This window comes from Rosa chinensis, chromosome 5, assembly GCF_002994745.2.
Source record: "Rosa chinensis cultivar Old Blush chromosome 5, RchiOBHm-V2, whole genome shotgun sequence".
Taxonomy (NCBI): domain Eukaryota; kingdom Viridiplantae; phylum Streptophyta; class Magnoliopsida; order Rosales; family Rosaceae; genus Rosa; species Rosa chinensis.
Window position 1 is genome coordinate 83400421 of NC_037092.1, and position 13740 is coordinate 83414160.

The window sequence follows — 13740 nt, forward strand, 5'->3', positions numbered from 1 at the left end:
CTAAATGTTTGTTTATAACATTTTATAATCTTAGAGTAATATAAGAAGCACACATGAATCTTATACAATTCAGGTACATTTTTCTTTTGAAAGTTAAGAGTTGAGTTTGTTGTCATGAATATTGAGATATTGGTTAAAATGAATTTCAGAGATGCACTAGGGTTTCTAATGTATATTAGATAGAGAAACTCAAATTTTACAAAAATACCCTTATGTTAATTATTCTTATCATGTTAAAGAATTAACACTAGACCGAACCATTATAATTCATGATCTTATTGTGAAGATCTTATATGGAACCAATTCAATAAACCTCAAACTAAATCCTTATAATTTCATTCGTGTTCGTACGTATCATGTGCAATTTGTTAGGTCTAGTTTATGATCCTCAAAAACAAATGAAGCAGCACCATAGTTAGATATAACTTCACACCCTCTTTTTATGCAACCAACAATATTTTTGTAACTGATGCTGCTAGGACAAGAATATTGTGTAATTAATGCTGATAAAGTATTATGCTAAAGAAATGATATTTTGTAGCCACTGTAAATAAACATCTCCATGACTATGTATTGTATATGGAATTAGTGGAACATTTAAAGAAATTTATGGAATTTAAAAGTTTAGATGTATTCAATATAGACTTTTAGAAGTCTATGAAAGTCCTGAGGTATTTAATTAGGATTAAGGACTTCATGAATTCCACCAAAATCTAGGAGTATTCAATTAGGACTTTTAAAAATGAATAAAATTACAGAGGTATTCAAAATAGAATGGTGTCTCCTTGCCACATGCTATCCTTCTTCGTTTCACAGTTCCTTGTAGAGATAACATATATCGTCCTCTAACCAAACTAAAACTAATGATAATCACAGAATAGCAATGAAGAATTGGAGTTGAACAAAGATACTCAAGGCACTATTATGGCCAGTCAGAGAAACAAAGACAACAACAATGCTGGAGCAACTTTTCCTGGTATTATTACTGTGACTACTACTCTTCCGATCCTGTTCAGAAAAAGAATATCATCAACTCTATCCCCGAGACCAATCAATCTGCAGATGACCTGAACATGAAGGAAAAAACTAGTACGTAGTTTCTGAGACAGAGTACTATTGTTAGAAGTAAGGGGATAAATTGGTCAATGTTGGCTACACATCTACATGTTTTCCTTATAGGTATTGTGAGCTGTGCATATAGCTAGGCAGATTTCTTTGAGCTTCTCATTGCATCGTGAAAGCATTCACATTTGCATGAGTGAAGTTGCATAAGTCTTACCACTGACAAAACTTTAATGCTTAATATAATAGTAACGATGATGTGTTTCAATATGTAGAGTATCAAACTCGAGGTGGTAGAGGGCAAGGCCGTGGTAGTCAGTATTATGATAAATTAGAAGGAAATGTGCTTATTAGGGTAGATCAAAACGCCTTAAATCAGAAGCAATTAAAAGAACAGAGAATCAAGCAAAGAACAAGCAAGCCCAAGCAAAGGAAGGATCTAGCTAGTAGGTTTTTGGTTCTTCTAGAAGAATCAGAAAATTATGAAACATTCCGAAGAAAAAGACCTTCGCAGAAAATTAAAGGCTGATTTGTTAACATTTTTGTAAACAAACAATGAGAGGGGAGGAAGATGAATATTATAATGCAGAACAATTGATTTAATACAAAACCTCATTTTAGACTGGGATATTAAACACAGTCAACACAGTATTAGTTAACATCTCTCTTATCTCTTCAACTCTATCCTCTCTCTCATTGATTAAAGAAACAACAGAACACAACAAAATAAAAGAAGTGTTCAGATAATCTATAAAATTCAATTACATTAGAGACCATACCACATGTATAAGAATTCTCAGAAAGCCAAGGGCCCTAGCAAGCTGGCAATCCGTCCACTGAACAAGAAAGAGAAATAAATTCACAACCGGACTGTAAGATTGTCTCATCTGAAGTCGTGCTCCATCTTTCTGACTCAGATCTCTGCAAACTGCAAAAAAGCAATGGAGCCATTTTCTGCCAAATTCCTAATTTTCGTACCACCTTTGCATCTGAGTACTCAATCACCATTTTATTTGATATACATGCACAAACAGAGGGATTCAACAGTTCTCAACTGAGCTTATCAAGAATCATATTAACAACTACACTTTCAGTTATTTTGTTTTCCCAACAGAATCTATCTCCACAAACTAAATGATCCTTGACCCTTTTTCTTTTCTGGGTCATGACAAACTAGATGATCCTAAATACCCATCACTTCTAAAAATCAAAACTCCCGAATTTCTATGCAAAAAGTCTGCAATTGGGATAAGGATAAGGTTCTTGAATCAGATCTTCATTCTTATAACAAAGGATGGCAGACCTTACATAAGTAGGTGCCAACCTCAGGCAAAAGGATCCAAAATACCTAACCAGAAATGGAAAGTCAACTCCCAATTCCAATCCCTAATTTGGGCCTGCTAAGCTGCTAGAGAAATAAACCACATTATTGCTCAATGATGGTGAAAAGCAGTCAACTGAGCAAGTCTTTTCCTTTCTTGACAAGAAGTTCTAGATCAGACTGGTTACTTCTCATACTATAAGTTTAATCATACAATCGCCTAACATAATCAGCACGCTTAGCTCAACAGTTCCATTCTTTTCAACAAAAGGCATAAACCGGAGCAGAGTAGCAGACTACCTTGGAACACAAGTATTCTTGCTCTTGTTCACAATCTGTGTTCCAGGCTACAAACATGGTTGTGCAAACCATACTCCAGAAGCTCCATAATCAATTGAACATAAGCAGAGGCATTGATGGAGTAATATGTAGACATGCACCGGAAGATACCTAAACATCGCAAAAGGTAAGAGTTATCCATATCTCTCCTAGCTAAAATTAGCAATAAATCTGGGGATATCCCAAAATGCTCAAGTTAAAAATATATGCCTTTATTGAAACAGAGTTTCTGGATGTTCGTTTTGCAGACTGATGTAAAAGTCATAAGTATTGGGACATGCTTTACAATCAACCAAAAATGTGAAAGTCAATTGCCCTTTTAAGACATAGATATTAAACACAGATGAACTAAAAAAAGAGGAAAAACTGAAAAGTCAATTTTCGTTGTTGAATGAGAAATACTTCTTCAGATATACTTATTGCCAGCAACTAAATATTCTGCTATCACATGTGTACACACACATATAGTGAAATTGAAAACCACTGTGCTCAAATTTGGAGTGCAACAAGGAACCGATATCATGTTTCAATTGTGGACTTACAAACTGCATTCAAAGAAGTTCCAAGGATGCTAAAGGAGCAGCACTGCAGCAGTTTCGAATTTTGTAGTGATATTGATTCATTTCATATATTTCAGACTGAATCTTTAAGCCATGCTAATAATACAGGATCTACTGTATCCTTCGACGATAAACCAACAATCAAGTGCAGAGTTGATGTGTCTGCAGAGAAACCCCTCTCACGCATTTCTTGAATAAGTTCCATAGCCCTTGATGTCTCACTGTTATTCATAAAACCTCGGATAACTGTGTTATAGGTACAGCCATTTGGAGAACAGCCTTTCTCCTTCATTTCTGTAAACAATTTTTCAGCTTCACTTAATAGGCCTCCTTTACAAAATCCAAGAATCATTATCTTATGCGTCCACACATCAGGTTGAGGATGCTTTGACGACAAACCAGAGAAGAGATCTATTGCAGAATCCATTTTCCCAGCTTTGCACAAACCTTCAATGATAGTATTGTAAACTACAATATCTAGTTCCAACTTGTTGCCTTCCATATCTCTGAGCAATTCTAGTACTGTAGAAAGTTGTTGGTTGTTACACAGGCCATCAACTATAATATTATAAGTTTGAACAGCTGGAAGTTGGCCACAATCTTGCATCTCAGAGAACAACTTTTCTGCCTCTTGTATTCTCCCTGCTTTATAAAAACCATCAATAAGAGTGTTAAAAGTAATGGTGTCTGGAACAAGCTCCCAACAAGTCATTTCCTGAAAAATCTTACTGGCCTCATCGGTCTTTTTCTGCTTACAATATCCATTTATCAATATGTTACAACTACGAACATTAACCAAGGAGCCCTTACTAACCATTAGATGAAAAACATGTTTTGCCTCGTCCATTTCTCCTTGCAAACAGTAACCGTCCATAAGTGAGTTGTAAGTAATGACGTCAGGCTCGATATCTCTTTGAATCATCGTCTCAACCACAGTTTCGGCTTCCACAACCATCCCTTCCTTACACAGTGTATCAACCAAGACATTGAAGGTGTGGATATCTGGAAAGATACCTTGACTCACCATTTCATTCAACAACGCTGTAGCTTGTTTCCACTGGCGTATATTGCAAACTCCTTGAATCAAAGAGGTGTAAGTAACAACGGTTGGAGCAATACCTCTACTAATCATTTCTGAGAAGAGGTTGAATGCTTCATCAATTAGTGTATCCTTGCAGAGACTGTGGATGATGGTGTTATAGGAAACTGTGTTCGGTTCGCATCCTCCTTCTTCCATCTTCCTGAGTAATTGAATTGCAGCAATGTTGTTTCCTATCATGCAAAAGCCCTTTATTAGTGTGTTGAAAGTAAACACATTGGGCTTACAATGACCTGCCTGAAGCATTTTGGTGAAAAGTCGTGCACCCTCACTTGATTGTGGAGAACAAAGCCGTTGATTAGAGTGGAGAAGGTAATAACATCTGGTTGAAGATTCAATTTGAAGAACTGTCCTAAGACAGATAAGCTGAAGCCCATTTGATTCAAATGGCAATAGCAATTAATGATAATGTTAAGAGTGTAGTCATTGGGAACAATTCTACACTAAAGATATGACTGCAGAATAGTGTGTTGTGAGTCATAGATGTTTTAGGATTACTATTAGGAATAGACTTATACTGATTTGATTACTTTCCTTATTAGTCTAGCATTAGGGTTGAATAAGATTGTATAAATTGCCTCTGCACATGTAATTAAAAACACACAGTATTCATCATCAAAAGCTTCTCATTCTCTAAAGCTTCTTAGTTTCAACTTGGTATCAGAGCCAAGAATCCGGTCTCTGATTTTTTGGTCTTGGTTTTGTGTTCGTTGCTTCCGCAGTAGATTGTTGTAGTTCAAGTATCATGGGTGGAGAAAAAAGTTCCAAGCAGATTGTGACCTCTAATGTGCAGAAGGTGGAGGTATCTGTGAATCAAGAATCCTCAGGAGGGGGATTTGGGGGTGCCAAGCTGAATGGCACAAATTATCGTACATGGAGGAAGATGATGACTGCTCATCTTTGTGGTCTGGACAAGATGGGTTATGTGAATGGGTTGATTGAGACACCGGATGAAAAAGATGTGGGATATGCAATGTGGGAAACTCACAATGGTGCTGTGATGTCTGTACTCTACAAGGCCATGACGGATGAGGTAGTACAATTAATCATTGGGTGTGAAACTGCAGTAGAAGTTTGGAGCACTCTGAAGCAGTTGTATCTGAATGACTCAGATTTTGCTCAAATACATGAACTCCATACCAAGGCGTTCATGATGACTCAGGACGGGCGTCCTGTGGCAGTATACTTTGCTGTCCTCAAAGGATTATGGCTGGAAATTGATCAAAGGTGTCCCAACAAGATGAAGAATGCTAATGACATCAAGTTACACAATGAAGAGAAGGATCTTATGAGGCTGCATATCTTCCTTCATGGTCTCGATGACAAGCATGCCAATGCAAAGGGTGAGTTGCTTAGATGTGGAACTCCCCCTAGCCTTGAGGATGCCTTTGTATATATACGCACAAATGAGGCTCAACTTGATAGCACCAAAGTAATCCATTCAGAGTTATCAAGTCTCACTGTCCAAACTAAGCCTTCACAGTCAAAGTATGTACCACCACCCCAGCAACTTCAACTACAACCAAGTTATCAAGGAGGAACATGGCCATATTGTACTTTCTGCAAGAATTATGGTCATTGGAGGACTAAGTGTCATCGATTGAATGGGTATCCGAATCAACAAAACACTTGGAATAAGTAGGGACCTAACCAACAGGGGCGTACTACTGCTGCAAATTTAATTCAGAACCCAGACTACCAGGGTATGGAGGAAAAGGATCATAAGTTAGGTAATGCTTCAGTCTCTTTTGTCGGAAGAGGTAAGTTTGGTAAGGCTTTATTTGTCTCTGACTTTGTTGGGGTAGATACTTGGATCATTGATTCTGGTGCATCTGATCATATGACTTACAATAAATCATTCTTTACCTTTCTCTCAATCCCACCAGTATCCAAAGTTACTAATGCTAATGGAGAAGCCTTTCCTGTATTAGGAATAGGAAATGTTAGAGTCACACCAAACTTAGAACTTAGGAATGTGTTATATGTTCCTGATTTGTCACATCACTTAATATCTGTTCCTCAATTAAATACTGAATCTCAGTGCTCAGTGACCTTTTTTCCCATGTATGTGATTTTTCAGGATCTTCAGACAAGGGAGATAATTGGCCAAGGAGATTTGAGGGGGAGGTTGTTTCGTCTGGATCAGTTGTATGCGGGGATAACACCAGGGAAGAAGGCCCCAGTAGCATTGATTTCGAGTTCTGAGCAGAGATTAAATGAAGTCTGGTTTTGGCATCGTCGTCTTGGTCATCCTTCCTTTAGTAATATGAGAAAGTCTATGCCCTCTTTGTTTTTGGGTATTTCAGAGTCATCTTTTAAGTGTGAAACTTGTGTTCTGGCTAAAAGTCATCGAGTTAGCTACCCTTTGAGTATTTCAAATAAAAGTCTTATACCTTTTGAATTGATTCATTCTGATTTATGGGGACCCTCACGGGATCCTACTCCTTCTGGTATGCTTTATTTTGTGTCTTTTATTGACGATTGTATTCGTGTTTCTTGGATTGCTTTGCTGAAGTCCAAGGATGCTGTGTTCCCAACTTTTAAAATTTTCAAAATATGATTCATACATAGTACAATGGTCAGATCAAACTCTTTCGGTCTGACAATGGGGGGAATATATGAGCAATGAGTTCCAGGAGTATCTTTGTACACAAGGTATCATACATCAAACCACATGTCCTCAAACCCCTGAACAGAATGGAGTTTCTGAGCGTAAGAATCGTCACCTTCTTGAAGTTGATCGTTCAATTCTCTTTAGTGCAAATATGCCCAAGTATTTATGGGGGGAAGCAGTTCTCACTGCTTCTCATCTTATCAATATGATGTCGTCTAGTGTTCTCCAAAATCAGATTCCCCTTAAGGTACTCTCGTCCCATGTCTCTCTTCCTGCTTTCCATAATCTTCCAGCTCGAGTCTTTGGGTGCATTGCCTTTGTTCATATTCCTAAGAACCAACGCTCGAAGCTAGAACCTCGTGCCTTGAAATGTGTTTTTGTTGGGTTTGGGACCCATCAGAAGGGGTATAAGTGTTTTCATCCTCCTACCCGAAAATTCTATGTAACGATGGATGTCACTTTTTTCGAGGACTTCTGCTATTTTTCTCCCACTCACCCTTCTCTTCGGGGGGAGCAATATGGTTATTTTGAAGAGATGGTCAGTGGTAGTGTCGGCAATACAGAGGACAACGATGACACAGAGATAGAAGAGACGGAAAGAGCTGTGACAGAAAGAGAAGAAAAAGAAAAAGGAAAAGAAAACGAAAAAACAAAAGAAAAAGAAAGGAGCGCATCTGGGGAAATAGAAGAGAGAGATCGAGAAGAAAAAGAAAAAGAAAACGCAGAAGAAAGAGAAAAGAACGCAGCTGACGGAAAAGGAAGAGAAGAAAAAGGAACCGGTGGAGGCGTTGATGCCGGCGGCGGTATTGATCTGGGTGGTTCTGCCCTATCCGGTCGGCCCATTGACGGAGAACCAAGGAACCTGACTATCTCGGGTCGGAGTGGGCGACCGGGAATGGAGAGAAGAACGTCGGAACTCGATGGCTGCGGTGATCTGACGACGGGGAAGGAGAACGGCCACGAAGTCGTTCCTGGCTGTGACGTCGTTCCTTGCTGTGATGATCTGGAGACGGGGAAGGAGAACGACAATGATGTCGTTCCTTCTCATAGGCAAAACGACGCCGTTTTGGAGGAAGGGCAAAATGGGCAGCACGACGTCGTTTTTGAATAAAGGACAGAACGCCAATGTTTGTGACAACACCAGTGAATACGATTTAGAAAATAGAACCTCTCCCTCTTCTTCATCTCCCTCCTCAAGCCAAACTCTCCAAGGTTCTGAAGGTCAACATGAGGTAATACCCGCACCTAATTTGTCTGTTTTACCTTCTCGGTCAACTCGTGGTAAACCACTAAAGAAATATGAACCTAGTCTTAAAGCTAAGTCTAGGTACCTAGTTGCCAATTATGTATCTACACATAGGTTGTCCAAGTCATATTAGTCGTTTGTGCATCAGATTTCTCTGTATCTATTCCTAACAAAGTGCAGGATGCTATAAGAGACCCAAAGTGGTCAAAAGCGATGGAAGCTCTACAAAAGAATAACACTTGGGACTTAGTGGCGTTACCTAAAAGGAAAAGACCAGTTGGATGTAAATGGGTCTACACAATTAAACATGATTCTGATGGCTCAGTTAGTAGATATAATGCGAGATTGGTAGCAAAAGGGTTTACACAGACATATGGTGTAGACTATGATGAGACGTTTGCACCCGTTGCCAAGATCAATATTATCAGAGTACTTCTCTCTTTGGCAACTAATCTGGATTGGCCTCTCAAACAACTTGATGTTAAAAATGCATTTCTACATTGGGATTTGGTTGAAGAAGTGTATATGTGTCTACCTCCTGGATATGAGACTGCTGATAAGACGAATGTTGTGTGTAGGTTGAAGAAGTCACTCTATGGTTTGAAACAGTCCCCTCGTGCATGATTTGGACGCTTTACTCAGGCAATGAAGCGGTTTGGTTACAAACAAAGCAACTCGGATCATACCCTTTTCCTTAAGCATCAGAAGGGTAAAGTAACGGCACCGATCATCTATGTTGATGATATGGTGATCACAGGTGATGATCGAGAGGAAATTAGGAGGTTGCAGCAGCAGTTAGCTTCAGAGTTTGAAATGAAAGACCTTGGTGACTTGAGATACTTCCTTGGGATAGAGGTAGCCAAGGGGAGTAACAGCATCTTCTTGTGCCAAAGGAAATATGTTCTAGACTTACTATCAGAAACGGGCATGTTAGATTGCAGGCCTGCTGATATACCAATTGAACAAAATCACCGGTTAGCTGAGTACCCTGATCAAATCCCGACTGATAGGGCTAGGTATCAAAGGTTAGTTGGGAGATTAATCTATTTGGCTCACACTAGACCTGATTTGGCGTATGCAGTGAGTGTGGTGAGCCAGTTCATGCATAATCCGAGTGAAGACCATATGGATGCAGTCGTGCGAATCCTACGATATCTAAAGAGAGCTCCTAGGAAGGGCCTTATGTTCTCAAAACATCATTGCCTGGAGGTGAGTGGTTATACTGATGCTGATTGGGCTGGTTGTATTACTGATAGGAGATCGACCTCAGGTTACTTTACATTTGTAGGAGGGAACCTTGTCACTTGGAAGAGTAAAAAGCAAAAGGTGGTGGCGAGGTCGAGTGCAGAAGCCGAATATAGAGGTATGGCACATGGAGTATGTGAGTTGTTATGGTTACGTAATTTATTGCGTGATTTGGGGTTCAAGGAAAAAAGAGCTATGGAGTTGTTTTGTGATAACAAAGCAGCTATTGAAATTTCACATAACCCAGTGCAGCATGATTGTACGAAGCATGTGGAAGTTGACCGACACTTTATCAAGGAGAAGTTGGATGCAAACCTGATTGCCTTCCCATTCGTACCGACTGCGGAGCAGTTAGCAGATGTTCTGACTACGGGTGTATCAGTCAAAGCATTTCATGACTCACTTGACAAGTTGGGCATTCGAGATGTCTATGCTGTAACTTGAGGGGGAGTGTTGTGAGTCATAGATGTTTTAGGATTACTATTAGGAATAGAATTATACTGATTTGATTACTTTCCTTATTAGTCTAGCATTAGGGTTGTATAAGATTGTATAAATTGCCTCTGCACATGTAATTAAAAACACACAGTATTCATCATCAAAAGCTTCTTATTCTCTAAAGCTTCTTAGTTTCAACTTAGTGTTTCAATTTGACAAGTCGACCCAAGATTTGATTGAAAGGGACAACAGAGGACGGGAGTGAAGCATTTCATGGAACAACATGGAGGCATCCTCAACATTACTCACAATATTGGGTTGATATCCTGGATGGGTTTGTCTCAAATGAAACAAAGCCATGAAATTGTTGACGGGAACATCAAGATGAGTAGTGGGAATACAAGAAAGCATACCTCTTGTGGTGCTGCTGCAATGAGTTGTTGTTCAAATCATCTTCAGCATCTCTGAGTTTTTCTTTGTTTGAGAGAGAGAGAGAGAGAGAGAGAGAGAGAGAGAGAGAGAGAGAGAGAGAGTCACAGTTCAAAGATTTTTGGGATAAAAATCTCAAATTCTGCTGATTTGAGTGTTTTACGGTTTTACCTAAACAGAGGACAAATGACATTCATGAGTAATTTTTTTTATTGAGAAATTGGTTAAAATGAATTAAAGAGATGCACCAGGGTTTCTAATGTATAGCAAACAGAGAAACTCAAAATTTTTACTCTTATTTTAATGGTTCTTATCAGTCAACAGTCAACGGATTAACACTAAATTGTAGGGCTGGGCACGGGCCGGGCCCGTATATCATTTTGCTAGGCCCGGGCCCGAACCCGAAACTTTCGGGCCGGGCCCAAAACGTGTTATTCTTAGGCTGGGACCGAACTGGGCCCGGACCGCAATTTTTCGGGCCGGGTTTCTGGGCTTTCTAGCCCAAACAGATTTAAAAAAAAAAAAAAAAAAAAAACCACCGCTGAGAAATCACAGCCGCCTGAACTTGTTCATACCCTTCCCCGAAGAGAACAACCATCTGTCAACAAAAGCATATTCCAAATTTTAAATCCACAGATCTATGATATGGGGCTAGATTTCTCAAGGTTAGGGAAGAAGCCCTTGTCTTTGAATCAACATAAATCTCAGGTCAGAGAAAAGATGTCATCTTCGCCGGGAAAGCCGAAAGGCTAACGAACTGGGCTAGCGGGAAATTGGGTTCGGAGGAGATGGAGAGCTCGAAGTCTTTGTAGTTCCAGACGATCAATAAGAGGCGGATTCGAAGGATGGGTTTTCTTCTAGGTTTGGGTGACAATGAGGTTTGCAGAAGAAAGGAAGGAAAAGGGAAAACAAAATTGGGTCTGAAGATAGGATTGAAGGAGAAAAAGAAGAGAAAAAATAGGTTGCAGAAGAAAGGAAGGAAAAGGGAAAACAAAATTGGGTCTGAAGAAAGGATTGAAGGAGAAAAAGAAGAGAAAAAATAGGTTGCAGAAGAAAGAGAGGAGGAAGAGGAAGAAAGAAAGGGAAAAAAAATGGGTCTGGGTCCGTCTGAACTATTAAGAAGAAAAGAAGTTTTACTTTTTAGAAGAAGAATAGAAATCTGAGGAGGAGTAGAAGTCTTGGGTGCTGTGGAAGGGATTATTGGATGGAGTGGAGTGCACTGAATAATAATGGACTTGATTTTTAAACCAATTAAATAGAGACACATGTCATTTGTGATATATTCGGGCCTGACGGGCTTTTCTTTTCTGAAATTACTAGACCCGGGCCCGAACCGTTTCGCACAAAAAAAATTTGGGCCCGGACCGTACGGGCCGGTTCCTGACGGGTCGGATCGGGCTTTCGGGCTAAAATGCCCAGCCCTACTAAATTGAATCATTAAAATTCGTGTTCTTATCATGGTGATCCTATATGGAACCAATCTAATAACCTTCAACCAAATCCTTATAATTTCATTCGTGTTCGTGTCGTGTTATCGTATCATGTGCAATTTCGAAAGTCTAGTTAATGGTCCTCAAAACAAATGAAGCAGCACAATAGTTAGATATAGCTTATGGACACCCTCTTTTAAGTAGAATCGATTGACTATAAACCCTGCACTCACATTATTTCTAGTATTATCCTAGAGACTCAAAAGTAGAATCAGAAGCAAACTCAAAATACAAAAGATACAAAAAGGAGTTATTCAGTCACATGAAAAGCAATCAATGAATTCAATCAAAATAGATTGGAAAATTCAATACAAAAACCAGACCCTAAATGGTTATTAATTTAATTTAATATATATATATATATATATATATCCCTTTCATCTCTCACCGAAGGAGACCAGACCCTAACAGAGCCGCACCACCTCAAAACAGAGGCAGCCCCTTTGGGCTGCTCTCTCTCCTCCTTCTCCTCCATTTTTCCATATTTTCTTTAGTTTTATTTTAGGGATTTGAAGGATTTACTCACCCAAAGCTTCAAGGATCCATCAAGGAGACTTCTCCTCTACAAGATTCAATATTTGGGTATTTTGTAGGGGTTGTAATTCAAGACTAGTCATGCTAGCTTTTTAGCTATTTGTGACTATACTTGTTTTCTCCCACACTTCTCTACTCTTTTCCCTTTGAATTTTGTTTCTTTGATGTTCACAATTATGGATTGTGAGTAATTTCCTTGTTGGGGGTTAGGGTTGTGTCCCTAACCCAAATTTTGTGTAAAAGATGTTTAATTTAATATAATGATGCAATTTTCATATGATGGATGCTTATATCTATTTTTGTTGGGTTAAAATGCATGTCTAGGAGCCTAGTCAACTCTAGAGTGTGTATTTTGAGCATGTCTAGGATGAAGTTAGAGGCTTGACCCCCTCTAATTCCTAAGCTAGAAACCTTCAATTTCGTATTCGAGGGGTTATAAGCATGGTGATTTACACCCGTTGCGTGATTGCACGGGCGGGTCGCTTAGTAGTCTAATTCCTCGATCTCTACGCCTCTTGATGTGAATTAGTGACCCTTGAACCGGCTCTAATTCATGCCAAGTGAGTTCCTACGGCCCTTGAACCGGAGTAGGAATACCATGAAAGGGAATTTAGGTCCTTGAGCCTTGAACCGCCTTGGATACGACTACCGCCAAAATTGGAAATATGCATCTACATTAGATTAGCTTCCGACACATGAAATTTGGTAAAGGAACCTCCCTAACACCCGACATTCCCATTTATTTGGTTACACTTTTATTAATTTATTTTCATTTTTATTAACTGCTTTACATTTCATTACATTTTGTTAATATAAGATCATCTCTCAAAATATTGAATTTCGACTCATTATAGATAATCATCACTAGGCTCTTAGTTTTGATTAGACTTTGGTGAAAATCAAAGCCAAGCATTGCTAAGGCTTGGTGCCTTAGATTAACATTTTTATTTATTTTCTTTGTTTGCTAAGTGTCTTTATTTCCGATTACCCAAGGATTGTGGATTAGCCACTAATCCCCGTGGTATGATAAACTTTGGGCATAATATTTCCCTATCTTGACAATGATATGTACGCTTGCGTAAATGTGTATCCAAGTAAAAAATCAAGCACATAAGAAGCAAGCCCAAGCAAAGAACGGATCTAGCTAGTAGGTTTTCGGTTCTCCTAGAAGAATCAGAAAATTATGAGGAGCAAAACACAGAGGCCAATAACATAAGTATGCTTAGCTTAACAGTTCCATTCTTTTCAACAAAAGGCATAAATCAGAGCAGAGTAGCAGACTACCTTGGAACATAAGTATTCTTGCTCTTGTTCACAAATCTGCAATTCAGCCTACAAACATAGTTGTGCAAACCATACTTTA

General features: G+C 39.0%; 1 protein-coding gene across 1 annotated transcript; it reads right to left on the reverse strand.

The window, feature by feature from the left end:
* Nucleotides 1–3355: 3355 nt before the first annotated feature.
* Nucleotides 3356–4519, reverse strand: LOC112164292 (pentatricopeptide repeat-containing protein At1g63130, mitochondrial). Its single transcript, XM_024300510.1, has one exon. It carries the CDS (start codon nucleotides 4517–4519, stop codon nucleotides 3356–3358), a length of 1164 nt encoding a protein of 387 aa, XP_024156278.1.
* Between the last annotated feature and the right edge of the window lie 9221 nt (nucleotides 4520–13740).

Coding starts and splice junctions, on each gene's coding strand:
- LOC112164292 (XM_024300510.1), bottom strand. CDS start 4,519: ATGGAAGAAGGAGGATGCGAACCGAACACAGTTTCCTATAACACCATC.